The 27,951-nt window shown below is 41.2% G+C and overlaps 2 protein-coding genes across 2 annotated transcripts in view; both read right to left on the reverse strand.

The window, feature by feature from the left end:
* Positions 1 to 13,641, reverse strand: part of adgra2 (adhesion G protein-coupled receptor A2) — a 43,209-nt gene extending 29,568 nt beyond the window's left edge. Inside the window, exon 1 of the mRNA XM_088431433.1 lies at positions 12,789 to 13,641. Within this exon, the coding sequence (XP_088287559.1) occupies positions 12,789 to 13,033 (245 nt within the window). The 5' untranslated portion in view covers positions 13,034 to 13,641. The remainder of the gene's footprint in view (positions 1 to 12,788) is intronic.
* Positions 13,642 to 20,435: 6,794 nt separating this feature from the next.
* The window catches only part of pdlim2 (PDZ and LIM domain 2 (mystique)), a 30,869-nt gene continuing 23,353 nt past the window's right edge, over positions 20,436 to 27,951 (reverse strand). The window contains exons 7-10 of the mRNA XM_088433805.1: positions 27,327 to 27,445; positions 22,267 to 22,415; positions 21,826 to 21,937; positions 20,436 to 21,476 (exon numbers count right to left, since the gene is read on the reverse strand). Coding sequence (XP_088289931.1) covers positions 21,284 to 21,476; positions 21,826 to 21,937; positions 22,267 to 22,415; positions 27,327 to 27,445 — 573 coding nt within the window. The 3' untranslated portion in view covers positions 20,436 to 21,283. The remainder of the gene's footprint in view (positions 21,477 to 21,825; positions 21,938 to 22,266; positions 22,416 to 27,326; positions 27,446 to 27,951) is intronic.

The raw sequence follows: 27,951 nt of genomic DNA on the forward strand, positions 1-27,951 counted from the left end.
ATCAATGCCGGTGTAATTAAGTCATTTGTTAGCTCGCAGAATTGGTGATGAAAAGTGATTTCAGATCAAGATAGTCTTGTTTGTGATGAAAGTCGACAGTTATGGTATATAGACTAGTCAAGCTGTTCTGCTTCAGTTTGCTGCCGAGAACAACTTCAAAATAAAAACGTACCAAGGGGAATATAGTGTTGGAACCTGCAGATATGAATTGAATCCATTCCGGAGTGCAGTTTGTGTCCCGAATCACATTTGACTTGTAAATTGCCTAATTTGTTCCAAGCTCAAAATCAACGTTATATTAAATTTTATAATATAGTACCTTACCTTTCAAAAAAGATGATGTTCAAAAGATGTCAGGCAAACGTCAAAAAATTGGCTTTAAACAATTATTGTAATTCTACTTGAACTTTATTTGATTAAAAAAAAAAGAAAACAATGAAACTTTAATTTTCATCAGATGTTTCTTGGAAAAAATGTCCGTAAAACGGTAGCTTTGATTCCACTTTAATTTAAAAAACACTGACACAAAACATTTGAAGTTCATCAGATTTGCAACTGCAAAGTGAGGTTAATCTGCTCCGCAAAAAAGCGCCTCGTTACCTAGGCGTTTGCACCCACATCGCCAGAAAGCTCTCTTTTAGGGCCTTATGGGAAGTGTTGAGCGTTAACGTTAGCACTTCCATGTACCACGGAATGAATGCAAGCCCTCCTTTTAAATGTATGGAAGCACCCAGGTGAAGCCTAGAAATCTAGAGGTAAGCCGACTTGCTGTGATGTCCCTTCGCCTGCGTTGTCTTTGGATCGCGCGCTCACAAGATCGCGAATAATGACGCTGGCCTCACTATGGTGATGTGCACTGATGTACACAATGTTTTTAGGGGCCTTTGATAAAAGAGGTTCCACAAAGAATAGCACACCTGTAATGCAATCTTTATAGAATGTGAATTATGAATAGTAGATGATAAATGACAAATGATGTTTTTCACTTGCAGTTTTTCCCGAGTACACGTGCATCTGTATGCGACTGAAAGGCAAAAAGCAATTCTGCTGTTGAATTTAGATGGAAGATAACATGTTGAATTTTGCCTCTGATGTTTGAGGTTTGGCGGGACATTACGTGGCTTTTTGGGGAATATAGTGTTGGCATGGTAAATTGTCATTTTGGGAAACTGTGTGAGTAGGAGTTGAAAAAAAAATAAACAAAATAAATATAAATATCACACTGGCATGTTTCTGCCAAGCCAAAACAATGTCGTTGCTGTTCCTGTCAACGGTTGTGCCTTACGTAATGCGAATCTCAAAATCATTTTGGATTTTTATCATCCTACCTGATGAAAGTTACAATGACTGTTTGCAGACCTAAAAAAAACGGCGTCAGTTGAATCCTCATCTAATGGACTCTTTCAGAATGGACTGAGTGGGAGCCCAAGCGAGCGTCTTTCAGGCAGGGCGGTAGCTGTGTCATCTCTGTTGCAATAAGTACCTTTGAAGAGGCCTCCAGACTGCTTTGCACTCTTCAGCGCCCGGGTACATCCAAATTGCTGAACCCTTTCGTTGTAAAAATACAACCTGAGCGCATTGTCCCGGTAGCCCACTTCAACTCCAAGCTCATTCTCCGAGAGTCGCAGTATTCAATGCCAAAGAGAGACTAAATGCCCTTGAGCACGACAGGCACTTTGGCAGCAAATGCATGTCAAGACTTCAATGTCCTCATTGTCTCCAAGCCACCAGCAGGCTTGTCGTAACCACCGCAGAACACTGCCTGACTACAAGGCCTGTTTAGTACTTGTCATGGGAAGGAGTATCCGTGTAATCGCATGCAAAATATTTTTTGTCTTTTCATTTACGAAGATTGAGTGAGTCAGTCCTCTGAGGCCACATCGAGGAGTGGAAGAGATTATTGACTTGCATCCGGAAGTGGAAAAAACGACTAACTTCATAAGCAAAGTAAACGGCACGCAGCGGAGAGAGAAAAAAAAATCTCAGCGAAGGTTGAGCTTTGGTTTGTCGTTTAGAGGGAATCACACTGAAAATCTGCTCAATAACTCAATTTCGTCTCGGAGAGGTTTCAAGAGGTAAAGGTGTGGGTTCAAGTTCCAAATTTCAGTTTTGCGCTTGAGTTGACTAGTGTAAACTTGGGAGTGCGCGCCTGCATTTGATATGTGCACCCACTTATTATAAAGCGCGCTGCATCATGCTCGACTGAGCAGCCGGCGCTATAGGCAGCGAGGCTGTGCGGTTTGCGGTCTGTAGATTTAGATTCATGTGCGACCTATCGGATGTATAAATATGGAAAGTGTGCAATTTTAACTCCAAGAGTGTATGTGAGTGTGTGTGTGCCCAAGTGGTCCAAACTCTACTGGTCTAAAATTAAAATCAGGGTTTTAGAAACGTCTCTAATTAAGGTGGGGAGGACCAAACAGCTATTTTGAGAGCTGCGGCCATGCACGCCCTTTCCACATGAGTGTGTGTTTGTGAGGGTTCAGGCGAGTCAACGGATGAACACACACACAAACACAGCACATGCACGAGGGAAGGTTTTCCGCTTGACGTTCTTCTTATTAGACTAGGCGAGCATTACCAAAGATGACCACGCAGCGAGCCTAACCGAATAACTGTTACCAATATTAACAGCGGAAGTTTCGCAACGTGACATAAAGTCATGGACGAACCAAAATGGAATGTTTATGGCTGACTCGCACGAACACAGTCGTCGCCCTAGCCACATAAAGTGTTTTTACACCTCTAATGAGGCAGGCAATTTGGTGGATTGACTGTCTTGAATCGGTGAGTGGAATGCGTTGGATGCCTGCTCACACATCGTATCATTGTTCGGTCTCATAACCAGCCTCTGTTTTCTGCTCCTGAGCAAAAGGCTGCTGCTGGGAAATTGTGCGCGTACAAAAGAGTGGAACAGTCTATCCCGCTTTCTCTATGAGGCATTTGTGACCACACTGTGCCTGGGGTATTGTTCTGAGGATCTGTCATGCACACAACTAGACAGCAAAGACCAAAGTGAAATCAATTGAAAATCCACAACAATTTCATCACTTTGCCTGATTGAGTCATTCGTTTATAAAGGGCGGCATTTTCGCTAACCCTTTACTGGGTGATTGGAAATTCGAAATCCAAACCCCTTTTGCTTTAAATAGGGTAAAAACGCATGTTGATATTTTCTTAAATTTAATTAGAGGTGTCGAAAAACACATAATTTGTGATTATCAATTAATTACAGTCATATATCAAAGCGCTATCTTCTTTTGTAATGTGATCATCAAATTTTGAATCCCGTAACTTTATGCTCTCTGTGTTCTGATTGGATTTCTTTTTCACATCAACTACTTGTGCTTGAGTTGTTTGGGGTTGGAAAACAAAGGTCAATCACACATTGATGAGCGCGCTGATTGGTCATCGTGTTTGGCATAACCTGATTGGCTCCTGTTATGTGTGGGAGGGCAGAAGGAAGACATAAAATGGAGGAGCATGTGAGAGTTTGTTGATCTCTACAAAATAAATGCAAAGCAAAAACTGGTTGATGTTTTTCTGACATATTTTAGGTGGGATTAAAAAGAGATCGACTAGATGAATTGATTATTTTTTTTATTTAATACACCATATTTGATTATGAGAGTGCTCAGTAAGTGACTGCCGACCAAAGTCAATTGGGATCACCCAGGACCTTAATAAGGAGAAGAGGTATAGAAAAGAGACAAATTGCTAAATATGACATCACAAATATAATAACATTGCATTACAAAAATAATGAATCTGTGAAAAAACCTTGCAAATGACTAAAGTCACTGAATTTGAGCGAGGGCGATTTGAGGGGATGTTAGCTTTAGTTGCAGTTCCATTGAAGAGCTGCAGCCAGTTTTTGCATTACTCTCATGTTTTTGGTCAGTGGGAGGAAGTCATGAAAAAGACATTCAAGATTGGGAACACGGAAACTGTACGATGCAAACCTCTTGCTGCCGAATGAGTTATGGTGCTCCTTTCCATGGCGTTCTAAAACATTTGGAATGACAAATGAGAGAAAAGTCCATAGATTGTGGTGTTGATTTTCAAGCAATCACATCCTTCAAAAAACTGAAATGTGGAGAGAACCTAAAGAAAGAAAGAACCTAAATAATGTATGTTTCCTTTTCGCTGCAACTTTTGTCTTACTGAATGAGCCGTAAAGAGATATTTCTTTTTCCTGCGTCTCTTTGACTCCGCTGTTGTAATTAATGAGGCCATTGGCTCGCACACAGCTTCACAATGTGCAAAATGTAGCCGAACTCGCTGAAAGAAATTTGGTGAGCTCACCGCACATTAAATCCCTCTACAATAGCTCTTTGTTAGTTTCCGAAAATAAATCATTTGTATGTTGGCCATATTTTTTTCCAAGGTCGGAGCGGCAAATGCCGTGGTGTCACGAGACCTGTGAGACGATTTTGCTCGAATAAACGCAGTCGTGTTTTACCTGCAATTATGCATTATTAATGTCTGACAGGTTGTTAAACGTACGATTTATGTGAATGACCAGGATTGCGTTTAAACAAATTGTAAAAAGGAAGTATGGCGACACATGTTATTGTAACCGCAGATGAATGCGCTATTGTCATGCATATCACACACACACATACACGCGCACCAACGCACACAGAGCACAGCCACAGGCCTTCCCGATATAGACACGCATTATGTCCGTGCGTCTGTAGCCATGTGTTTGCACGGGAAATTCAGGGGCCGCTGTGGTCAAACACAGGGAGAGGGAAGTTAGCACTGGCAAGGAAACGTCAAAGTCAGGCATATTTGGAGTAAGATAAGAAGAGTCTGGAGCGAAAGGAAAAACTAAAACAACACCGGGCCACTCGAGACGACTACAACACATCTTTGTGTCCTTGCCAAGGCTTGGAAACGCCACGGCGTTTTAATCAACATGTACGAAGAAGTGTTAAGTGAATTCATTGTCAAGATGTGGCACGGCGCAGTTGGTGCGCGGTTCTGGCCGCGGGCGGGGGGTCGCATCGCCTTGACCTACTAGGGCATTAGAAAATCCCACCTTTGTGTGGCATTGGCAGGTGCTCTAATGGGCCGTAAGCTGCGAGTATCCAATGTCAGGTCTTTGTTTGCTTTTTTGATTTATTGCTGACCGCTGCCCCAGCTCGCATGTGTGGAGGAGCGCCCCCTCCTCTCAACACCTTTCGCCCCCCCACATAAATAAACTGCAGAGCTGAAGGAATGCCTCAGCCCGCCGCTCCTCTCGCTATTGGGATCCTCCCCGCTGATAAGACGACTGCTTGGGACAGCTCATTGACGTGCGCGTACTCCCGTCTGGACACACGCTCGCGAGCTCACATCTGCAACCTCTTTGCAGGCCCGGCGTGTTGGGCAACAAGCTAGAGTTCAACAACGGGCCCCAAGAAGAAATTATAGCAGAAGGCCTCGGACCGCTACTAACATAGCCGATCAAACGTTCTGTCGAGTTTGAGTAAACAGAAGCCAATAGATGTCTTAGGTGCCGCGGCAGATAATCGAACCGTTTTATCAGAGGAACCTTGAATGTTAAGCAATAGGATGTTCTCAAGTCCGACAAAAATTTCAGACTTTAAATCGCTGAGATGCATTTCTTCATGCCAGATATCTGGATAGCTTGGCTGTTTGTGGTTTGCTCTTCCTTTGGCAATTTTTTTTTTTTTTTTTTTACAGCGTCCAAAAATAATAAAAGAAGAACCAAATGTACAGCAGCGAGTCAGCTGTGTTTCTTCTTATTGTGAACAGATCCAATTGCGCATCAAATAATCCTCCCTTTGTGTGATCGTCTTTTATAGTACTTATTCCAAATGGCAACACAAATGTTGTTGAATCAAGCAGGACTAAATGTGATGGCAACAGAACCAACAAAGGAACATATTGTGAAATGATACATGTACCTCTGTCCTTACTGCTGAGTCTGATACGGCTTCATGATTAGACCAAAAATAACAAAAGGAGAACAGAATGTACCATGATACGTCATTTGCATTTAGTCTACACTTTCACATGAAATAATCCTCCTTCTCAAATTCCACTTTGTCATCCTTGTATTGAACACACATTGAGGTTTTTTTTTTGTTTTTGTTTTTTTTATAATATAATATAATCCCTTAGTTTAGACTCAGTGCTTTGAAAAACAAACAAGCACCGGTACCCCCCTTATTTCAGTGGTGCTGATTAAATTAGGTAGTAGGTAATAGCAGTTGATTTCAAAATTAATTCATGGGTAAATCTGTAGTAGATAGTATACAGTAGATAATATATAATAAATAAATAAGCATTCTGCCTGAATTTGTATTTGCATTTCATGTCTCGTGATCATCGCAACATATGGACCAAGATAGAAAGAAAAGAAAAAGAAAGAAGAAAAAGAAAGTAAGAAAAAGCTGCGATTCTAGTGTACATACCAACAACCATACATGTCAATCTCAATGGAAACAATATTTAGCTTCGACTGTGGAGAAAACACCATTGCCAATCTTACGCTTAGCAGCACCCTTGCACTGCAGCTGTCCTGTGTGAGAGACATTAGCGACTATGTTGACCTCACAGCATGCGTGTCTTCTAATTTGAGTTGACACCCACCAGGCTGACACCATCAGTTGGAAGGATGATGTCAGAGGGACAAGCACACGCAATAAGAAACAAGGTGACTTCCATTGACTGTCCCGTGCTCCTCATAACGTTTTGTGGTACACCACACACTCGATTGATCGCCAGTCATTCTCACAGCAGTTTGAACCTTTTTCTGCCATTTTTCTGGCATTTTTCTAAATACAGTATAGTTTTATTCCCAAGGAATTTCAATTTATGGAAACACTTAAAGGGAAAATGTGTAAGATTTGGACAATATTCATTATGGACAGCAGGAGGTGCTGCATTTAGCATTATCCGTAGCTATAACAGACATGGCAGCCTCCGGAGGAGTGCCGCCCTCAATGTAATATCATTTCATTTCAAAACTAGACCTGCGATTAGATTCAAAACATACTGTAGGTCGTAAAGAACACATTTATTTGCGGAAGATGATTAGTATGGAAACAGCGCTGGAGATAATCAAGAAATACAAAAAAGGCCAGACTAGGCTAGGCTACCCTCGCTAGAGATTATGGCCGTAAGTAGCGCAAGTCAACGTCACTCAAAGGTAAATAAAATGTCATTTTTTTTCCTTTTATATATGTTTTATTTAGGATGTTATTTAATTATATGCATGTATATTATATAAAAAGCACTTACTATACTGTTTTGTTAAAAAAATTTAATATGTACATACAATTTTGATGTTTTTACCTGGGGTTTAATATGCATTCGCTAATTACCATCGGTTTCGATTTTGCACCATGCGACTATTTTGCCTTACGATCCCTACTCCAGAACAGATTTAATTTCATATGGCAGGGATCCACTGTATTTGCATCATTGGTTATTGGGATATCAACAACAGGTCCTTACAAAGATTCTAGAGTGTGCCAAACCCTCAACCCCCAAAACAAATGGAATTGCCATATTTTGAAATGGACCATACTTAAACACGTACCTCAACATCTTGAGTTAAGCACCAAATAATCATTGAATGAAGGGAAGCACGACCCTAATATATACATTTGTCTTTCATCACTTGTCCTTCAAGTTTGGGTCCTCTACCAGAAACCTGGGAGCTTGAGGGTTCTGCACAGGATCTTAGCTGTTCTGCACAGGATCTTAGCTGTTCTGCACAGAGACAGTCAGATGTTGTTCCTAGTATCTGCGAAAGCCATCTATCTAGCATGGGTGTAACCGCTCCCAGTGCCCCAATCACTACTGGTACCGCTGTTGTCTTTATCCACACTTTCTGAGGCTTTTCGTGTTCCTTTTTCCAGATGTGGCTATCACTCAGGATTGCTACATCTCTCAAAACTGCTTTCATCCATTACTACTATATCAGGCTGGTTGGCTATCCACAATTCGTCAGACTGGATCTGTAAGTCCAACGACCTGCTTGGCCTGCTTCTTTTCCACCACTTTTGGAGGTTAGGGTTAGGTAGGGTCTTGATTCTCGGACCTCTAATCTATATTGGGTACAGGTATTCCAGTACACTCTCCAGCTATCTGATTATGCCGGTACTTGTATGCTGTACACCCTGCTGGGCCATCTCTGGAGCTTCCTGCACAGCCTACAATGGTTATACTGTCTGATATGGTCGACCCCGTTTCATCTTGATCTATGTTTTTGGCTGCCAGCTGTATAAGGGGTAAGAACGCTGACATCAGCACAGGGGACACATGCAAATCCCGGTCAGGGTGAACAGTAATATCCAGGTGGTTCCTTAGACAAGACCCTTCATGCTTATACCTTGGATGAGAGACACAAATAATAAAAGACTCATATGGCTCAAATGTCACGGTTCAACAAGCTCCGCGCCAGCTGTAGGTGAACCGGGACACACTGGTGAGAAATGGGCAACTGGAACATTCAAATGTAAATAAACACTTTTTCCGCCTCTTGCGTTGACGAGGAAAAATAAAGATGTTGAAAACCAAAAAGAAACGGATAGTTATAGATGGCGTTGAACATTCAAGACTTAATTGTACAAAGAACTGATGTGTTTCATTTCAGAATGTACACATTGCGTATCCAAGTTCTTTTTTCAGCCCTCCTTCACGCATAAAGGCTAATAATAACAAAGTCCTGGAGAAAAGAAATGCTACACTGTGGAACTCTCTTTCTTTCTGTTTGTCAGGGGCTGCAGGGATTTAGAGTCTCGAGAGGCACATCCCTCTGAACCCCCAGCCAAATTTCTCTTTTTCTCGCTGTCTTTTTCTGATTAGTTTCTTCACCTCATATTGCACATTCTCCACTTTTTTTTTCTTGCATGTGCACTGTCCATCATTTGTTTTGAGTCTGTTCTCAACAAATGCACTTTTCACTCCGTTTATCTGCCTCCGTCTCTCCTCCTCCCCCAGAGAAGCGGCTCCTCTGCAGCCGTGCATAATTAGACCTAAACACAAGCCTGCACAGACTCACATCTGGAAGGAGTTTGGACATGGCAGTTTCCTACCAAGACGCCTAAATATTTAGGTTAAGAGTTACTGCGTGTGGATGAGTCTCTGATAAAGGGGTGGGAAAGGGAGAGAATCGGGGAGCTGGAGATAAAGAAAAAAAGGGAAAGTGCCAGGGATGACTGCAGCACACGGCTGTAACTTTGTATCTTGCACCATGAAAGCCGTGATGAGAGATTTTAAGAATAAGGGAGGATGCATTCGAACACGTTCATATAGTTCAAGTAGCAGAAACAACGTGGAGCAGGCGGCAGGAGTTGAAAATGCTGTGGCGACCGCTCGCTCCTTTACGAACGGCAAGGAAAACAAACAGCGGGCAAATCGTTTTAATGAAGAAATCTGCATCGGGATTTCCCAGGAGGGTGAGGGGCCTCGGCCGGAATGTTCACAGGGGCCAGCTGTTGTGCGTTACACGTAGAAGCTGGCCCCGGAAGCCTCTGGACCTGCTGAGTCCTCCGGTCCTGCGCCTGCTCCGCGAACAGGATATCCCAAGGAAAGAGGCCCGAAGCGGGGAGGGGGCCACGTGGCACTTGCCGGCCCGCCGCACCTGGAACACTCTCCGCATTACTCCGAGCGCATCGAGGAATGTCGGGAAAAACATGAATATGGATCGCAGCATCTCACATTCCACATCTGGACCAAATGTCACAAAAGCGATTTGGAGCTTGGCCACCATACAATCTCAATGAATGTGCGCCATTTTTGACAAGGGCAAGATGCATTGTTCACGTCGACCTCGTTGAGACGCTGTCAGACAGCCGTAATGCTCGCATTCGCAATACAGAAATACACACTAATCCATTTGGTTTTGCCCATATACGTTACTGAAATGCATCCCATGAAATGTTCTCGTGCACGCTACAGATGTTTTTTCATTCATACACACTACTGAAATGCTCTCATACATACACTACTGATTACACATTCATTCACTATTGAAATGCTCTAGTAAATTCCTGACTGTTTTGATCCTCATTTATATTGCTAAAATGCTCTCATGCAGAAAACTGAAATGCTCAAATACACACAGTAAAATTGTTTTTGCTCTTCCTTTGCTTTAATGCATAATTAATGAGGCGATTTCGCAAATATTACTGGAATGCTCTCATACACACAATAGGAAAGTTCATGTGCTCATATATACTACTGAAATGATCTGAAACTGATGCACACTACTGAATTCTTTTCACTCATATATTCTTACACTACTGTAACACTACTGACATTCTAATGCACACAATTAACTTTTCCAATCAGCAGTGGAAAACGTAAAGAATGTTTGTGGTATGTTTGTAAACCATATTAAAACAAAAAATATACCCCCCAATGTTTTTTCCATTTTCGTGTATTTTTAGAGCCACGAGCCCTGCAATCATGCCTCTGCGCCATAATGACAATGTACACTAAAATTCAAGTAAGGCAGGACTACTTGCTCATGTATAAATATGCAGTTATGTTGTAGTGTATGTAAAAATACATTCTTAATTTAGATTGTGATTTTTGTTCTCCACATTTTCACTTAAGAGTTACTTGCTTAAAACTCGGAGGGTTTAGCAAAAGTGCCTGAAAGTCACATCATGGTATTAATCAGACCCTTTGGTCTTCACAGTAAAACTGGTGAGTGTAAAAGCGTATTAATCATTTCTGACCTATTAGAATGTGGAAAGGTAATTATTTCATGCAATTCCTGCTTTTTTCTTTTGCGATGAAATCTATGAGAAAAAAAAAACAGTCAATCAGCAAAGCTGAATGAATGAAAAATAAATCTGAATTTTGCAACTACCTATTGTGCCTCTAATGAGAGCACTGCATAGTTTGTGCGCCACTGTCCATACGGCGCACGTCAATCAAATCATCTAATAAATGGCTTTTCGTCCACAGCTTCATCGCAGCATGTTTGGTATTTGTACCAAACAAGTCAACCATAATGTGTAGGTGTGGCCATGGAAATGATCTTCAATCACCTCAACCACCGCTATTTTTTCCCCTCCCGTTTTCAGCAATGTGTTTACCAGATGTATAATCCTGACTTTATTAAGGCAGAAGCATACGGCTCTATAAATGGACCACTGGCAGACTTGAGCTCTCCCGCGGCACAAATCCACTTACTTTACCTCATGTGTGCACTCCACTGGAGCCCTTTTCTTACAGTGCAGCGACACTACACACGCTGTGGGAATGAACATAAAGTCTGAGAGCAGCTGCGAAGAAAGTTTTCCAACTAATTCCTATTGAGTGTACACCAACACCGCCCAAATATGTGTCGCCGTTACATTATGAGCTCATCTATCACATACGATTGTATGTTTTGGCACAGCTGGCCGTTCTTTCAACTTATGTCCAAATAGACCACACAAATGAGTATATCCCAGCAAGAACATATCCGACCAAGCTGCCGCTAAATTATGATGATGTCACGCCGCTCTCACGGGCTACACGTTTCTTTCCTCGGTACAAGGTAATTGTGAACCATATTTAATGGAAGCAGTCAGAGAGTGAAATGTGTTTGTGTTTATTCTCATGGAAGGGGAGGACCGTTAAAGTGACAGGCTTGCGCTGAAGAGGCGGGGCCGCATAATGGTGTGATGACGATGATGATGATGCCTTGCCCACAGTTGGCTTAAATTAAGGCCAAAGTAGTTCAAGATGCCCACTTTGGACGGTCATGTACTATAATTGTCGGAAGTCCACGATGCTAACTCAGTTCATAGGGTCATCTTTGTGCATGATGGTCTCATGTGTTGACATTCAGAAAACTGGATGTACTTGCAAAATCTAATGAGAGGTAATATAAGAATTGTATGGGAAAACTGCAATTGCCACGTCAATAATGATCAGTTTGACAAAGAGCACCGTTTAACATGGTTAACGGATTATTCAGCCAATTGCAGGGCACACAGATACGAACGACCATTCACGAACCCAATCACACCTAATGACAATTTAGAGTTTCCAATATGCATGTTTTTCAATGTGGGAGGAAGCTGGAGTGCCTGGAGAAACCCCACGTGAGTATGGGGAGAACATGCAAACTCCACACATGAGAGCCAGCAGGAATTGAACCCGGGACCTCGGAACTGTGAGGCAGACGTACTAAGCAGTATGTCTCGGTGTTGCACAGTGACACCTGTCACATATTCCCAAATGGATCAGATTTTATAGTACTGAGAGGGTTTTATAATGAAGAACAGCAAAGTATTTCTCAAAATGGCTCTCTGTTTGCAAGAGATGTGCAAAAACATTGGTGCATCATACTGTATGTTCAACATATAAAATGTCTCTAATGCCAATCAGCTGATAAGCAATTCACTATTAGCGAACCACAAGCTTAATGGACATTCAGCCTATATCAAAAGCAGGTAAGCAGTTGTTGAACCAAGTTCTATATTATTGAGTATATGGGTTTGAGTATAAGGGTTTCTCAAGGGTATCCATAGACAATGGGACGGAGTGAATGAACGGCAAGATCAGACCAGTCGATTTCATCAGTCGGAATGTTGTCAAAGATAAAGTATATTTTAAAGAAATCTATTGAAAATAATTGTAATAATAAAAGGCATCGGTGATGAGCAATTACATGATAATAAAAAAAGACCCTGCACCCAATTCGGCACTCCAATTTGTCTAAATGAGTCCAAAACGTGTTTTAGTTTGCAGACACTTGAAACTAGTGACTTGATGCTACATGTATGAATAAAGCAAGTGTTCTGCCGCAGGCCCGATCAACTCACAAAGTGACGGTTCTGTTGGGCAGCAGGCTGGCATCGGGGGGTTCGGACAGCTCCTCCTTGCCGCAGCTCACCCTCCGCCCAAGGGGCTGGGCTCCGTGCGCCTTGGAGCGCTCGTCCGAGCAGCTGCAGCCGAGCAGCCCGCGGCACGCCCGGGACGGCCGCGGCCCGGGGGCGGCCAGCAGGAGCAGCAGCATCAGTACCACACGTCCCGGCAACACAGGGATGCCAAGTCCGGGCGCGCTCATTGTCCTTGGCCTGGGTCTCAGCTCAGCCTCCGATCAACCCATATTTCCGGCATGAAGCCTCTAGAGGGGGTTGCGAGGAAAGTTATTCTCGATCCCAATGTGACAAACGTGGGAAGAGTTTGCTGATCGACACACCAACCGCTCCCGTTTTAAGACATGAAACACTGGTCCCCTTAGGTGTGTTCCGTTATGTCATGGCGGGGCGCCTCATTCCCTTTGCACCAAAAGTTCTTGTTTTCTTCTTGTCTTTTTGGGTGGGTGTTTTGACTTTAAATCCAAAGGCAAGTCCAAACCGCCTCTTTCGACTTCCTGCGAGTCTCACATCACTTGCGAAGACTCTTTAGGGTGTCCAGATGTGTGCGGTCCTTTCTCCGACTTAATCCAGCGGTTGATGAAAGTCACGGCTCGTCCCCCAAAGTCACACTGACATCTGTATGGAGTGCGGCGGGGACGAGAAAGGTTTTCCAAAACTTTTTCCAAGTTAGTTCGAGTCTTTCAGCCCGCTTTCCTCGTTTGCTTTCCTTTAGCGCAACTTTGGCGAAAAAGAAGATAGAAAAGAGGATGTGTGTTGGTGGCTCCAGTGTCAAGTCCCGATCTAGCGGTTCTTGCAGCCCGCTTGCCACATTCGCTTAGTGCGCCCCGAAGTGCTCTCCCAGGTCCTAGCGCTTCCTTTTTATTGCTAACGATTTACAGGCAGTGAGTCCCGACTAGAGGCAGAAATAATACTTGTCATTTGCAGTCGTCAATAGAAGCACGGATACTTGTAAAAAGCATATGTACTGATGATGGTTGTAATTTTTCCTTAGAGTAAAAGAGTACTGACTCTTAAAGTTGCATAATTGCAAAAGTAAAACACTCGCTGTCAACGCAATCTGACGCCATAGCTTTGCTGGCATTGTAGACTGACCCGATGGAGGGAAAAATAAATACAAGACACATTTCACAGGAAATTGTCGTTCCAAAACGTTGTGTGAAATGAAAAATTGTAATATTTCTCAGTGCATTTATGACACACATGATGTGAAAATAAACTTGAAATAAACCATGCAAAGTGTGCAAGCTTGTTCATATCTGAGCATATCGGGAATCATTATCAGTCACAATTGTAACGTTCTTAAGTTCAGTATAGACAGTATTTTCATTCATTTACATGTATGTGGGTAATATGTGTGTGAATTAATTTGATGTTTACATACATTGTTTTTATTTCATCTTGTTTTGTTTTTTATTTTGTTTTATTGACAAGCCACTTTTAATGCTTACACAATCAGCAGATCTGCATTTTACACATTTTAATTAGTCCGTCAGTTGTCAGTGCCCCACTCCCCTTCCATCATCGTCGGTCCACTATTTTTCAAGCTGAAAAACATGTCGATCCGTCACTGACTCCCTTCATCCTCACCCTCCTCATAAAAAAATAAATAAACCTCTGTCATCCGTCTCCAAAATCAAAATAATTAAATATCTGTCACAAAAATGATTATTAAAGAGTATTCTCTACCGATTGGCCCTAAACAAAAGCCAAATGCTCGACTTTACAGTTTTCATTTCATTCATCCAAACTATGTAAGTGGACAAGCTTAATTTAATATAATCTAATCATACGTACCTCCGTAGCGTATCTGTCAGATACACTTCAAGAAATAAACAAAGTGTCGCTGGTCTTAACGGATGATACCATTTGAGAGGGGGAATTTTAAAACACTCGGTCTTGCATTTTTCTGGCTAAGAGCCAGTCAGAGTGAGATTTGCCAATGTGCCCATTGGTTACTTGACCCCATTCACCTCTCAGGCATCCCAGAATGCTTTGCTCAACTATGTGCAAGAGATTGATTCATACGAATCACATTAAAAAGCAACAGAACTCAATAATATCTTGATACTTAATTCTAAACATGGCTTTTTATTTTAGGTTCGTACAATGAATATGTTGAGCAAGATTGTGTACAGTTTGCATTTCAGTTCATGAAGCCAGGACTCTCAGACACAGTGCAAAAAATGACTTCCCAGCGTTGCTTATTACCTTCTAGGAGTAGGAAGTGTTTCTCAGTGGCAGTGTCTTAAGGGCACTTTCTTTCTTCAAGTCATTACCTCAAGAGACACAGTGAATGGATAAAAATATGGAGAAAACAAACTAAAGTTAAGGAATTATTGATATTATATTCAAAAGGACAAGCTATCAAAAAAAGAAATTATTTCTTAATTACAATGAATTGGAAATTGATTGCAGTCCTAATTCTATGGAGCTAAAGGAAACATGGGAATTAAAAGCTAATTTGGTCGGGAAAAAAGACACAAAACTAGTAGTCCAACACGAAGAGCTGTTGTTTCTTATAATTCCTTGGCATTGGTTATCGTTATCCATCTCTGTGGGCGGCCATTTTGCCACTTGCCGTTGACGTCACAGTAAAGAGGTGAACCGTTATTGGGCGTTAGATGTTATGTGATTTTTAGTGAATGGATTATAATCGCCTGTATATGTGCGTCAGGTATGGTATTTTCTCCACTGCCTTGTTGCTATTGTTTGTGTAGCAGGGCGAGGCGATGGTATCGGTAAGAAGTGAGCTGACTGCTGGTGAATAAATGCTCATTCTCACTCTCCAGCATATTGTGCGTTTGTATACACTTCAAAGCCTTGGTGTGTTGGAGAGGAAGTGAAAACTTGAATTTGTGTAACAATTCCATAAAGCTGCGATTGTGTTATTGTGGCAGATTAAAAGATTCATGTAGAACAACAAGAAAGTAGTTTCAGTCATTTTCTAGGTTTTCCTTATGTATTTATTTTTTTACAGATGCAGTTCTAACCATTTATCTTGTGCTGTATTTGAGTCTAGTCCCAAGTGCTGGCTGCCATCCTTAATTCTAATAATCAGGAATAATAGCGTTGTTTTCTTCTGTTGTTCACCACATAATTAAAAATTAACAAAGTAAAACATCTTGATTGTCACGCGCTTGTCCATTATCAAGTTTTTCTTCCGCTCCTGAACTTGCCTTCTCATTCACAGCAGCAGTTTCTCATCTTATGCAAAACATGACAGCCAATCACAGTGTCCATTTCAAGGGTGAGAGTGACCCTTGTTTTCCAGCCCCTTACAACTCAAGCACAAGAAGCACGATGACAAAACTGAGCTAATCAGTATATACAAAGCACAAAGTTAGTTAAATTAGATTAAGGCGATTGAAATAAAATAGCTACGACTGTAATGAATTCATCACAGCGTATCTTTTAATTTGACACCCTTAGTGTTTATGTTCCTTTTTGTTATAATTGATACAAAGACATGTAACAGGTGTTAAGGCTTTTGAATTTTTTGATGTCAGCATACTGCATTTTGTACAACTTTCTGTTAGAACAGCCTGCATTAATAGCACTCATTCATTACTAATTACTGTATTATTTACAAGGCATTAAGTGTGATGCTAAAGTCATTTTGTTGACAAATTGTTCCTGATATTAGGAGCCTCACATTCTTATCATTGACAGTTTTGCGTGTGTGTGTGTGTTGCCATACTCTAAGCGTTTACGATCCTGTTAGTCAGAGAGAAAATCATATTTGTACATAATTCTACACAATTCACAACTGTCGTTGTGCTCCTACTAATTTATTTCCACCAAACAAAATGCAAGATTTATTTTTAATACAAGCAACAAGAATGTTTTAACTATAAAATATTTAAAGGGGTTTATGTGCTTACTCTTTAGAATGCAGCGCAATTTTTTAGCTCCTTTTACTAACATGGGATATGTGTTTTGTGTGAAACTTAAATACATTGGATTACTTCAGAAAAGTTGATGCTCTTGCTATTGCAGTGCATTACAATTGCATAAAATCATGTGAATGATGTCAAGAGACTGCTTTAGGTCAGTGGTTCTCAAATAGGTGTACTTGAAGGAACTTCTGAGGTACTTGAGGCTTTTAAAAAAACAAACAAACATGCATATACCGTTTAAAAATAATTATTGAATTAATTGTATGTTTAAGGAAAATAAAAGTTCAGAAAACTATTTTTATGTTCAGTGGGTTATTTAATTGTAAAAACCCAGATTGTACCCCATAGTAGAATGGGCCGACCCAATTTGACATGTGCCACCTCTCGTTACCTGTCATGTTAATTACGTTAACACATCTCTACTATGACCCCAAAAAAGGACACGCTAAGTTGAATATTTTTCTGTTGACAAATATTTAATTATAATTATTTATTTTTGAGAACAGGTATACAAAGCGGATCACTTAATGTTGATTATTATTTTTGTGTAAAAATATTTATCAATAATTAAGTTATTAATAATCGATAACACATTTCTTCTATGGGCCAAAAGGCGAAACTGTTTTTTTTTTTTTGTGGATCAATACAAATGAAGTTTGAAAGGGTGTAAAGCTTAATAAATCAGTCACTGATGGCATGTTTTAAGAGGTTTTTTTTTAACCCAAAAATGTTTTGCAATGGTCTGTAAAGGTATTACACAGGAAGTGTACATCCCTGAAAAAAGGTTGAGAACCACTGCTTGAGGTAAAAGAATAAGATAAGTAGTTCCACTTACAGTACTTACATAAAGTGCATTCGTTTTACTATAAAAGTGCATTTTAGCCAACAAATTAAAAGGGAATTCAGTCATGCAAGCTCTTGCACGGCGGTATAATCGAAGTCTGTTTTCATTCACACCGGTTTGTTATTTCTGTATGCGATACTGTATGAAGAGGAGGACATTGGAGCCTTCTTGTTTATAAAACAGAGGGCTATTGATCCAAACTGTTAAAGAAGGTTTCAAGTACAACACCCCACCTCCTCAAGGCCCAAATCTCTCTGCATCTGAAAAAAAAACACATTTTCCATTGAAAATGTCACGTCCCAAACTACACATTACATCAAATTGTAGTTAATGGCATCCAGACAAACTTTAATGCCGTTCCAACATTTTCTCTATGCACCCCATAGACAGCCCCCTTTCTTTATGACCAAGCAAGCAAGCTTTCCCTCTCCCGGTTACACATCTGGACTTGATTCCAGGTGCGGTGCTGAGAAAGTGGAGCATATCGAGCAAAAGAGGTGGAACCCAGACTGGGGTTGAGAGCAGAGATGATGCTGGGGGGGTGGCCTGGAAGTTATGCAACATTTGGGAAACGGGAGAGACAATCTAAGGACAGATGACACGCCAGACAACAGATGACATGGACAAATACATCGGGGGAGAGATTCTTTGGACAAAAATAGATACAATGAAACAATTGTAACGCGGTTCAAATGCGACTGCTGGGACCTATAAAAGACCAGCGTCGGGCCTCCTGCTTTGCAGACCTCAAGCATGTTGGCCCTGAGGAACACATGACATCCAGTGGCGTAATTCCCACCAGCGCACACACAAAAACGGGCTTCCCTTCCCGAGCCGTTTATGCAGCGTTTCCTGGTGCCGTGCGTTTTATTCGGCATTCACAAACAAAGTCAAGGCTCCCGAACGTTCATGGGATTATGAATAGACGAAGTAGCGGTATATATTTAGCAATCTATATTCCCCTTCATGGAGAGTTATGAGTGGTAGGGGACGTTGCGAGACAATGGAACCCTAATTGCTACAAGAGTTGAGTCCTGCGTGCACAATTGTTGCGTATTGTATTCCTCCCGTACTCATCCATCCACTCATTCATCATCCATTTACTACTGTTGTTGTCTTCATTAGGGTCACTGCGAAGTGGAGTCTCGCCCATCTCAATTTGTGCAAGATGCAGGGCCACTCTGGTGGCAACTTAATCCCAGGGTACATACAAACCCGATATTCAAACTCATTGCAGCTCAACAGTGAGAAGGTGCTAAGCAGTACTACACTATGCTGAATACCTGTATTCAGTCCAATTAATCCAAATACATGTCATCTTTATCATAAATTCAGTTTATGTTCTCCACTCATGTAAACACATTTCATCTTCATGTATATCTCAAAGACATTTTTGCTTTTGTTAATTATTAATATTATTAGCAGTGATGGTCTGTGACAAGGGTGTCCAAACCTACTTCTCAACAGCTGATATCCTGCATGTTATAGACATGTTCATCTTTCAACACAACTGGAATTTTTGAAAAAGGATTTTTTTTAGTAGCATATGCAATTCCCTGGACAAGCTAATGAATTAATCACGCAGTCTTAAGCAGTCTATACATCCATTTTCTATAGTCGTTTACCCTCACCATGGCTTGCTGATGGCTGTTCCAGCCGCTTCAGCCTGTAAGCGTGTCAAATTCTCTCAACGGAGCAATACTGACCTCATGCGGTTGACAGATTTGTTTTCACAGTAAATGTGCTAGGAACGCTTGGGAAACTTCCAAAGTAGTAATTGTCTATCCACAGTACTATAGAATTGTTTTAAAGAAAAAAAAAAAACGTAAAAGATGCCTTAGTATGTACGTAGTCGTTTTATTTGTAAAGAAAAACACTAAGTTAAAAAAAACTTCTGTTTTAAATGCTTTTTCATGTACATTGTCGTTTTTAAGAACACATTGTTCAGATAGAATAACTCTACACGATCATTAAAAAGGAAAAACAACAGATACTCAGAGTAAAAATGCGTACTATATGGACGCGTTTTTTCTAAAGCACTTTAACATACAAAAAAAAAACTATCCAAAACATTTTAAAGATAAACACTTGACTGTGCATCTTGTTTTAAGGCCTACCTGTATGTTGTACAAAATATACTACATAGCCTACATGACCGTCATTTAAAAGTCTGATACTTGGATGATAAAAAAACAAATCTTAATAGGTCGTACACAATTTGAAGCAACATTGTTTAAACGGCCATGTATGTTTAAACGACTACGATAACGAAGGGCTGCGATATGCTGGCACCCAGTCCCCACCCAGTCCAGTCCAGTAGAGTCCAGTCCAGGGTGTTCCTTGCCAACAGCAAGCCAGCGACCCGAGAGTGGATGAGAGGCTAAAGAAAAGTGATGGATGATGGATAATTAAGGGTTCAAATAAGCAAAAACAACCATATTTGGAAAAAAAAATAGAATAGCGCCATTATACAGTCACTCGGGTATTTCTTTTAGATAACCATGTGTAGTAAAGTTTAAAAAAAAACTGCCTAGCGTATGGCTTTTTTTTTTTTTTTTTTTAGAAAATTCCTTGTAAATATATAGTAAATTTAAAATAAATGATACTGGCACACAGCTACAGGGCCGTGTGCACCATCAAAAAGGTTCTGAGACACCACCGTTTTTGATCAAAACACTAACACGCACACGCACACGCACACACAAAGGAAAGTATAGATGGAAAATGAAGGGGGGTACCCGAATGTAATTTATGGTTTTATAAATGCCACATTTTGAAACATATTACGATTGTGTAAATAGGATGTGGCATGAAGTAGAATACGTGCACACAGGCCACACAAGAATCTTCATGTTGTGCAATTTATTTAGTGCCACATGCAGAGTACTGCTGTAACTGGGCAAATACAGTATCACTTATTTTCACACTTGATTTTGTCTTGTGCATTCATTATGCATTGAAAATGTGTGTATCATTTTATATATATCACTTATATATGAAAAATACAATAGTTCAATCACAAAAACATCAAAAATCTTTGTATATTGAAAGAATAATCCCTCATCAGCAACACAACAGCAAAAGTCAGCAAATACATTTTTTTTTGTTATCTATTATATTCTGTTTACAAAGAGATAAAGAAAACGTTGCTGGCCTAGCAAAATACAAATGAAAAAATAAACCAAATTCATTCGCGTCCGCAGCTAGTCGCTCTTTTGTTACTCTCATTCGCGCGCGCGCGCACACACACACGCACACACACACACACACACACATATCGTGCAAGCCACACAGATTGCATATTGGCTGCATTGCAGGCTGTGTAGGTCAGATTTGGTCCCTTTGTATTGGCAAACTGGTTTTATGAATGATTATATCGATCTTGAGGCATCAAAAGAGACTTGGTAATTTTACGTTTTGCTGTGTTAAGTACGGTCACCTCAGTACATGTGACAATTATGGACTCATGGAAAATGTATTTTTCGAGCTGACACTAAACAGTGACTGTGGGCCACATAGAAAACCTCCCCAAATTGTCAGAAAAGTTAAGTAGGTGAAAGATATTACAGTATCGCCAAACACTGTTAAATCTGATGAGAGAAGAAAATTCTGCCATGTTTGGATCCCTTCCCACGTGCCCATTGTCCTTCAAGGGGTCCGATGAGGCGGATGTCAGGCAGCCAGTAGAGTAAGACTCAGTGGCGAGGGGACAGGCTGGATCGCGGCGAGCCGGCCGGACCTTGGTACCGCTGCTTGGCGTGCTTCTCACAGTACATCAGGTCGCCCACCCAGAAGTGACCCCTCATCCGGAGATTCAGGCCACAGTCGGAGCAGGTGTAACACTCGGGGTGGCGGAAGCGATCGTCCACAATGCGCACGGCCTGTGTGCTGCGAGGGAAAAGATGAGTGGCTGGAGTCAGAGGTCAGCTCAGTGTGTCAAAAGTAAAGTGTCAACTTAGGCAACCTTGGCACATAAGTGCAGTCGTCAGGTGACTTAAGCTAGGCCCCGGTGTCACTGCGGACTTTTCGTGCTCTGCATCTTCCTACCTAGCTGCACCCTGGCGTTCAATCAAGTTAAAACCTGTTAACACGATGGCAGTCAACTACTCCATAAAAAGCGTAATTCAAAACAATAAACTATGCTTCTATCAATAATTATGCCATCGTGGTTGTAAGTTCTAACGTTTGCACCTCTTGTTCGTTCAAAAAACGTAAACATGTGCACATATGATCTTACACAATGCTGGTGCCACACTTCTCACAGATGTGGTATTTGCTGACTCCTCCCACAGGTGCGCTTGCTTTGGCGACGTTGGCCGATAACTTTCCCGGGAACTTCAATGCTGCCTCTGCAGTCACACACAGAAAATACATGCTAATTAAATTTGCCTGTGGTGAGTTTGCCTTCTCACAACAAAGATGACGTCATCCACATGGAACTGTTGATTTTTCTCAAGTGAAAAGATGCCAAGAGGCAATTTCAACGAGCATTTGTTCCACTGATGTAAACCATGGTCGCCGTCGGATCCGCTCCCTGTCCCCTGTGTCAGCATACTCATGTTCAGCAATTGCTCGGGGTTCAGCTTGCGAACATGAAGTTTAAACTGTCCGCTACGTGTATATATTTAGTACTGCCTACAAACGGGCATATTTGTTTGTCAAGTTGTGTCATTCAAACCTTTCTCATCAGCTTCCAGAACTTCTTGCAGCATTTTAAAGGTATTGGACTGACGAGGCGCTGTGCGAGACTCCTTATTCTCCTGGATCATTTTGTACACCTCAGAGTCCTTGTCAAACTTTTGCATGACCGGTTCAGAGTTTGAACTACTGTAAAACAATCAAACAAAAATGACAGTAATTAATAGTCATATATATCTTGGAATAAAATCGGTATAAAATTGTTTTCCTAGGCTGTTGTGTTTAGGGAATGCAGAGGAAACTTAGAAAAGCACAGCAGATGGCTTTGGAACTTTGACCTCTACACATCGAGTCCAAAGTATACACACACCGCAGGCTTGAGACGACATCATATTTAGCAGGGCTCTAAAACTCAAACGTGCACCGAGGCTAAGAAAGTGGGAGGCCACCATGCATGCTATTATAAGTTATTAGAATGCCTCTGTATAGTTACTTGCAGACAGTAAGTCCACAGCAGGGGTGGGGTGAAGCTTTGACCGGGGGCGAGCTCAACATGCCAGCTAATTAAGACCGAGTCAAGAGAACAGTAGCGCAGTTTACAAGCACATTCTTTGTTCCTGATGTGGCATTTAAAAAACATTTACTGGCACTAGCACGTTTGAAGTGAAAGCACTCTCACCGCCCTCTAAAGAACATCAACTGAAATCTCAACAAAGGAAAAAAGCCTCAGTAGGAACTCGGTACACCAGTCAAGCCAGGTGCGTTATGATAACAGCGTGCACACAGTTGCTCAGTGGCCGAGCGAGATTGTGAGCTGACAGTCAGTCAATCAAGTTCACCTGATGCCGAGACATTTAGCAACTGCGACCCTAGTGAGGATAAGTGACTGTAGAAAATGGATGGATGGATGGTCTAACTTGCATATCTTGTCATGTGAAAAGTGAATCCTTTCAAGGGAAAGTCAACCCAAAAATTCACATTTCATTAATAGGTCGCATGCATCCCCACCAGTCTAAACACAGAATTCTGATTAATATTACTTCATGGCATTTGAATTGAGCAGCAAAATGCACCAATTGCTATCTGACTGAACGACATTACAGTTTAGATAATGACCAGCATTTGAATGTCACAAAACTGAACTTAAAAAAACAAACGAACAAACAAACAAACAAACAAACAGGTGACCCAAAGCTTAATTCATGGCCCACAAATGGAATATAAATCTGAAATCTGTGTTTAGATTCATGAGACGCCAAATATTGTGAAGAAAGGGTTGACTTCCCCTTTAAATAAATATAGGCACTTGCTTATTTTCTCTATTTTGCAAGATGAGAATGAACAAAAATCTAATTGAATGGAAATTAGATGGACATGGCGCCGTTCAACTCTACAACAAATAGCATGTGAGTGAGGCATGGTTCACTCAAGTCACTGTGGCATTCACCGCATGATGCCAGTGGGTTGACTACACATTGTAAATCTCACAGTCAGCATTTTCCCCACTGACAAGGCTACTTCCAAAGTCGGCAGAGGGAAAACATATATTATCTAGACAAAGATGGCACAAGGTGAATCGCATCAACAGAACCAAATCTGAATGTACAAGGTCATACATCACATGATGCATGTGTTTGTTCCCTCAAGATGGATGCGGCCGAAGCCAGAGATGGCAAATGGACAAGACAAGAACAACAACAAAATAGAGCCAAAGCAAAAGCTAAGGCGCTTTACTTTGTACGGCGGAACATGGCTCGGATTAAAAACAGACCATTGAAGCCCAAACTCCAAGTTCTCCACACGCTCAGCTCCACCCACAGCAACTCAATTTCCTTTTCTGCACGGATCACCATCCCTTCTGACATGCAATCTCAGAGCAAATGGAAAGTATTGGTCGACCGGGACCAAACCAAATAACAGCGCATGGGGGTAACAGCAAGAAGAGGACACTGCAGGAATGTACCAAAGAAGTCGTAGAGATTGAAATGTGGCCGATACTTCTTGTACAGTATTTAATGTTTAAGAGCGGCGCGTTTTCATGGACAGGCAACAAACTATCAGATAAGTGCTGATAAAATATGCAAATAAAACACCTCCCCCAACGACTGCGTTTAAGTGAAAACATCTCCTTAAACTACATGCAAAACTTGAAATTGTAGGACTCACCTCGGAGAGAACAGAGAGAGCAAGACGCGCAAGAATCACGCTTATTCCTGGTAACACAGTAGACACAGTGCAGCACACACAGCCAGATGCATAGCAGACACCTACAGTATCTAGAGCAGACCAGACTGAAAAACAAGGGTTTGACTGAAAGGTGTGTCCCTAGTCTGCAACTCATTGGCCGCGCTGCGTAAATGGGTGGGCCAACCGGTGTGGTAGCGGTTGCGATTGGTTAAGCAGAGGTAGAGAGTGGCTCGGCGTGCAGGCTGGGGGCTTCAAACCAGGGGCCAATTAGGGGAAGGGGGGAAATCTGACGTTTTGGGAACATTGGGTGTTTGCATATGACTGCATTTGCTGACACAACAACTGCGGTTACCCAACTGAGGCCAAAGTCCAGCTTTCCCCGGAGTGTGTGAAGACACAAGCAAAACAAAAGACACAATGGACACAAAAGATTGCCGGACTGATGACGTTAGTCCTTAACCTTATTGGAACTAGTGAAGCAAACTGTGCCATGTATGTGGCACCCTCATTGATGTATTTTCCATGGACTGAACACGTTCACAACTGCAGTAAGCTCCACATACGCACGCATGACACGCGTACGCACAAACACACACGCAGCTGCACTAATTGTACAGTAAATGGAGACGTTAGTCTGACAGCCCGTTTGCAGTCGCAACAATCGACAATGATACAAAAGGAATGTCTGTGGATCTGGTTTCAACGCAGTGGAATTCTGGATGTGGGAACCATTTCAAAATCTACTATGAGGCTGCATAATTCAGCTTCAAGAACTTAGCTTTGGGCTAGAGGGTATTGTGGGTTCAACGCCAGACATTGACCACACACACAGAACAATTATGTAAAACTGAAATGAGCCTCTGGAGAATGCATTCTAGCTTCCGAGCGCTGCCAAAGAGACCTACAGCAATGCACATAGGATAGGCTTTTTTTTTTTTTTTTTAACTGAAAATGTGTCTGTACTGTATACCCGCACTTATGGATGTGAAATGGGGGTTCTTGCATTCCAATCTGATATTTAATGTCTAACAATACAAAGTTGCATATAATAATCAAGTGTTTGGTTTTTTTTGCATATTACCCTTCAGAAATTAAATAAGGACGGGTATATTCCAAACATGAGTATATGCCAGATTTCTTGGTTACTTCCCAGTTCATATAATTGGAGCTGTGCATAGTCTCCAGGAGCACTAGTAAAAACTAGCTCTTTACTCAGCATGAATCACGAAGCATCGCTACCATTTGATAGCTGTTATCATATTACTTCTGTTGCTCCCGCGTCCTGTATAATGGCAGTGGATTTTGTGTCTTAGATTACTAAACAGTCAGCGGAAACACTCATCTAGTAAAGTTTAATATCCTTTGCACCTCTGTGTGATCATAATAACGATAATTACCTAGATTAAAATATAAGTCCTTCAACTGATCTGCTTCTGTACAAACTCTCAGAGAAACTCTCACTGTCATCAGTCTGTGCACAGAAATGAAAGGTATAAAGATTTCTAGCTGCCCGTACTTCAGATCATTTAAATTTACAAAAATAAAATAATGAACTATAAATTGGTGTGTGTATAATATTGTTCAGCATTGATGTCATGGATACCACTCTAGCTAATAAACATGTAAGCTCAAGTAGCAATCATGTCCACTAAGAGGAATTATTGTGGTTCCATTTTTTTTTTTCTTATCCATCCAGCCATCCATTTTAAGGGCTTGGAAACACAGTTTAAGTGACAGTTAAAAAAAAAAAAAAAAAAAAAAAACTCACATTCTTGTGAACCATGGCTAACCAATTCAAGTTTGAATTACCGGTAGGCATTAAAATGCAGTGATACGCGCAGTGATGAGTACAGCGATGGATTGAAATGACCAAGTTTTGGAAGCCTGTTTTAAGATGTGCAGTCACTCACTAAGACAAAAAAAAAAAAAAGAAAAATTAACATTGGACTTGATAAATGGATGTGTCTTGCTCAATGACATTTTGACATGGTCACAATGATGGAGGAATTAAATGCACAACCGCTCAGTTGGGAGACAATGACTTCCACTGAACCATGCCCACAAAATTCTCTGAGATGCAGTGGTAATCCACAATCAGACCATAATCAAATAAAAAAATGGCAAATGAGAGACTTCATCTTTGAATATGGATTTCATATACAGCACAAGAGTTGAACTCTAGTTCTTGAGGGCTGGTATCCTGCATGTTTTCGAACCCTCGCTCTCACACACACCTGATTCAAGTTATTAAGGTCATTTTTAAGCAAAGCCTGCTAATAAGGGCATCATTTGAATCAGATCTGTTGGGGAGAGAAAACCAGAAAAAAATGCAGGAAACCGGCCCTCGGGGACTGGAGTTCGACACCTATGACAGACAGAGATATTTTTAATATTATATTGTACAATATTTTGAGAAGGATGAGTTACTCCATAATCTAACCAGATCGTACGGAAATACAAATCTGGATATTGTTCAATTGCCACCTAAATAAAAGACATCCAAAGTCCAGTCAATAGTTTTCGGTAACCATTTGGAAGAGCAACTTGATATACAGCAGTACACTTTTGTTTTGTGAACTCACTCAAGACCAAGCGAAGCAGAAATTTAAGCAAAATGAGACTTGAACCACTTGAACTCTCGAAGGCCTTAGGAAAAGGGTTTGGCAACTCCAGTCCTCGGGGGATCCTATCTGCATGTTTTAGATATTTCAGTCTTCAACAAAACCGATTCAAACAATCAGCTCATAAGCAAGCTCTTCAGCAACCACAATAATGATACTGATTATTTGGATCAGGTGTGTTGAAGTCATGCAAGATAGCAGCACTTGAGGACCAGAATTGGCCACCCCAGCCTGAGAATACCGATCAATGGATTACGCAGTCAAAAACAAGTACAAATGATGTGCTTTTTACCTGCGATGAGGAGACATGGACATGTCTTGATCAATGGCACTCTGAGGTGAATAGCGTCCTGGTGGGGTTGGTGTTCTGCTGGACAAAGAACTATTTCTGTAGTCTAAAGGAGAGAAATCCTGCCAAGGAAGAGCAAAAAGCGGTCAAGCGTGTTAGGCAAAACAAAAACAAAAAAAAGAAAAATCAAGCTTGCAGAGATAAAATGCATGAGTGACACTAAGAGCCTCTGACTGCAGATCAAAATGTTCACATGAGCTATAAACTATTAATGATCTCAGACAAAACAAAAATAATTACAGCATTACAAAAACACCTTGGAGAGGATTCCCAACCCACAATTCTTTAATTGCCTTGACCACAAATTAAAAGGAGCTTTTTCCGGCATGTATTTTTATTTGAATTATAATATTTCTTACTTAAGCTTCATTTGTGCTACAATCAATCGCGTGGAGACATGTTTGGCACTAACTGACTTTGGTTGGATGAGAGAGGCATCGTAACCCTTGCACTCTTATTGGGATAATGCGTGCCACAGCTTTTCAAAAAATAGTGGTGGCTATAAAAATGGTAGCAATAAGATGAAATGGCATCCCAGCACTTCATTACACACCAATCTACGGATTGT

This window comes from Hippichthys cyanospilos, chromosome 1 (genome assembly GCF_059441005.1).
Source record: "Hippichthys cyanospilos isolate Australia breed blue-spotted pipefish chromosome 1, RoL_Hcya_1.0, whole genome shotgun sequence".
NCBI classification, from domain to species: Eukaryota; Metazoa; Chordata; class Actinopteri; order Syngnathiformes; family Syngnathidae; genus Hippichthys; species Hippichthys cyanospilos.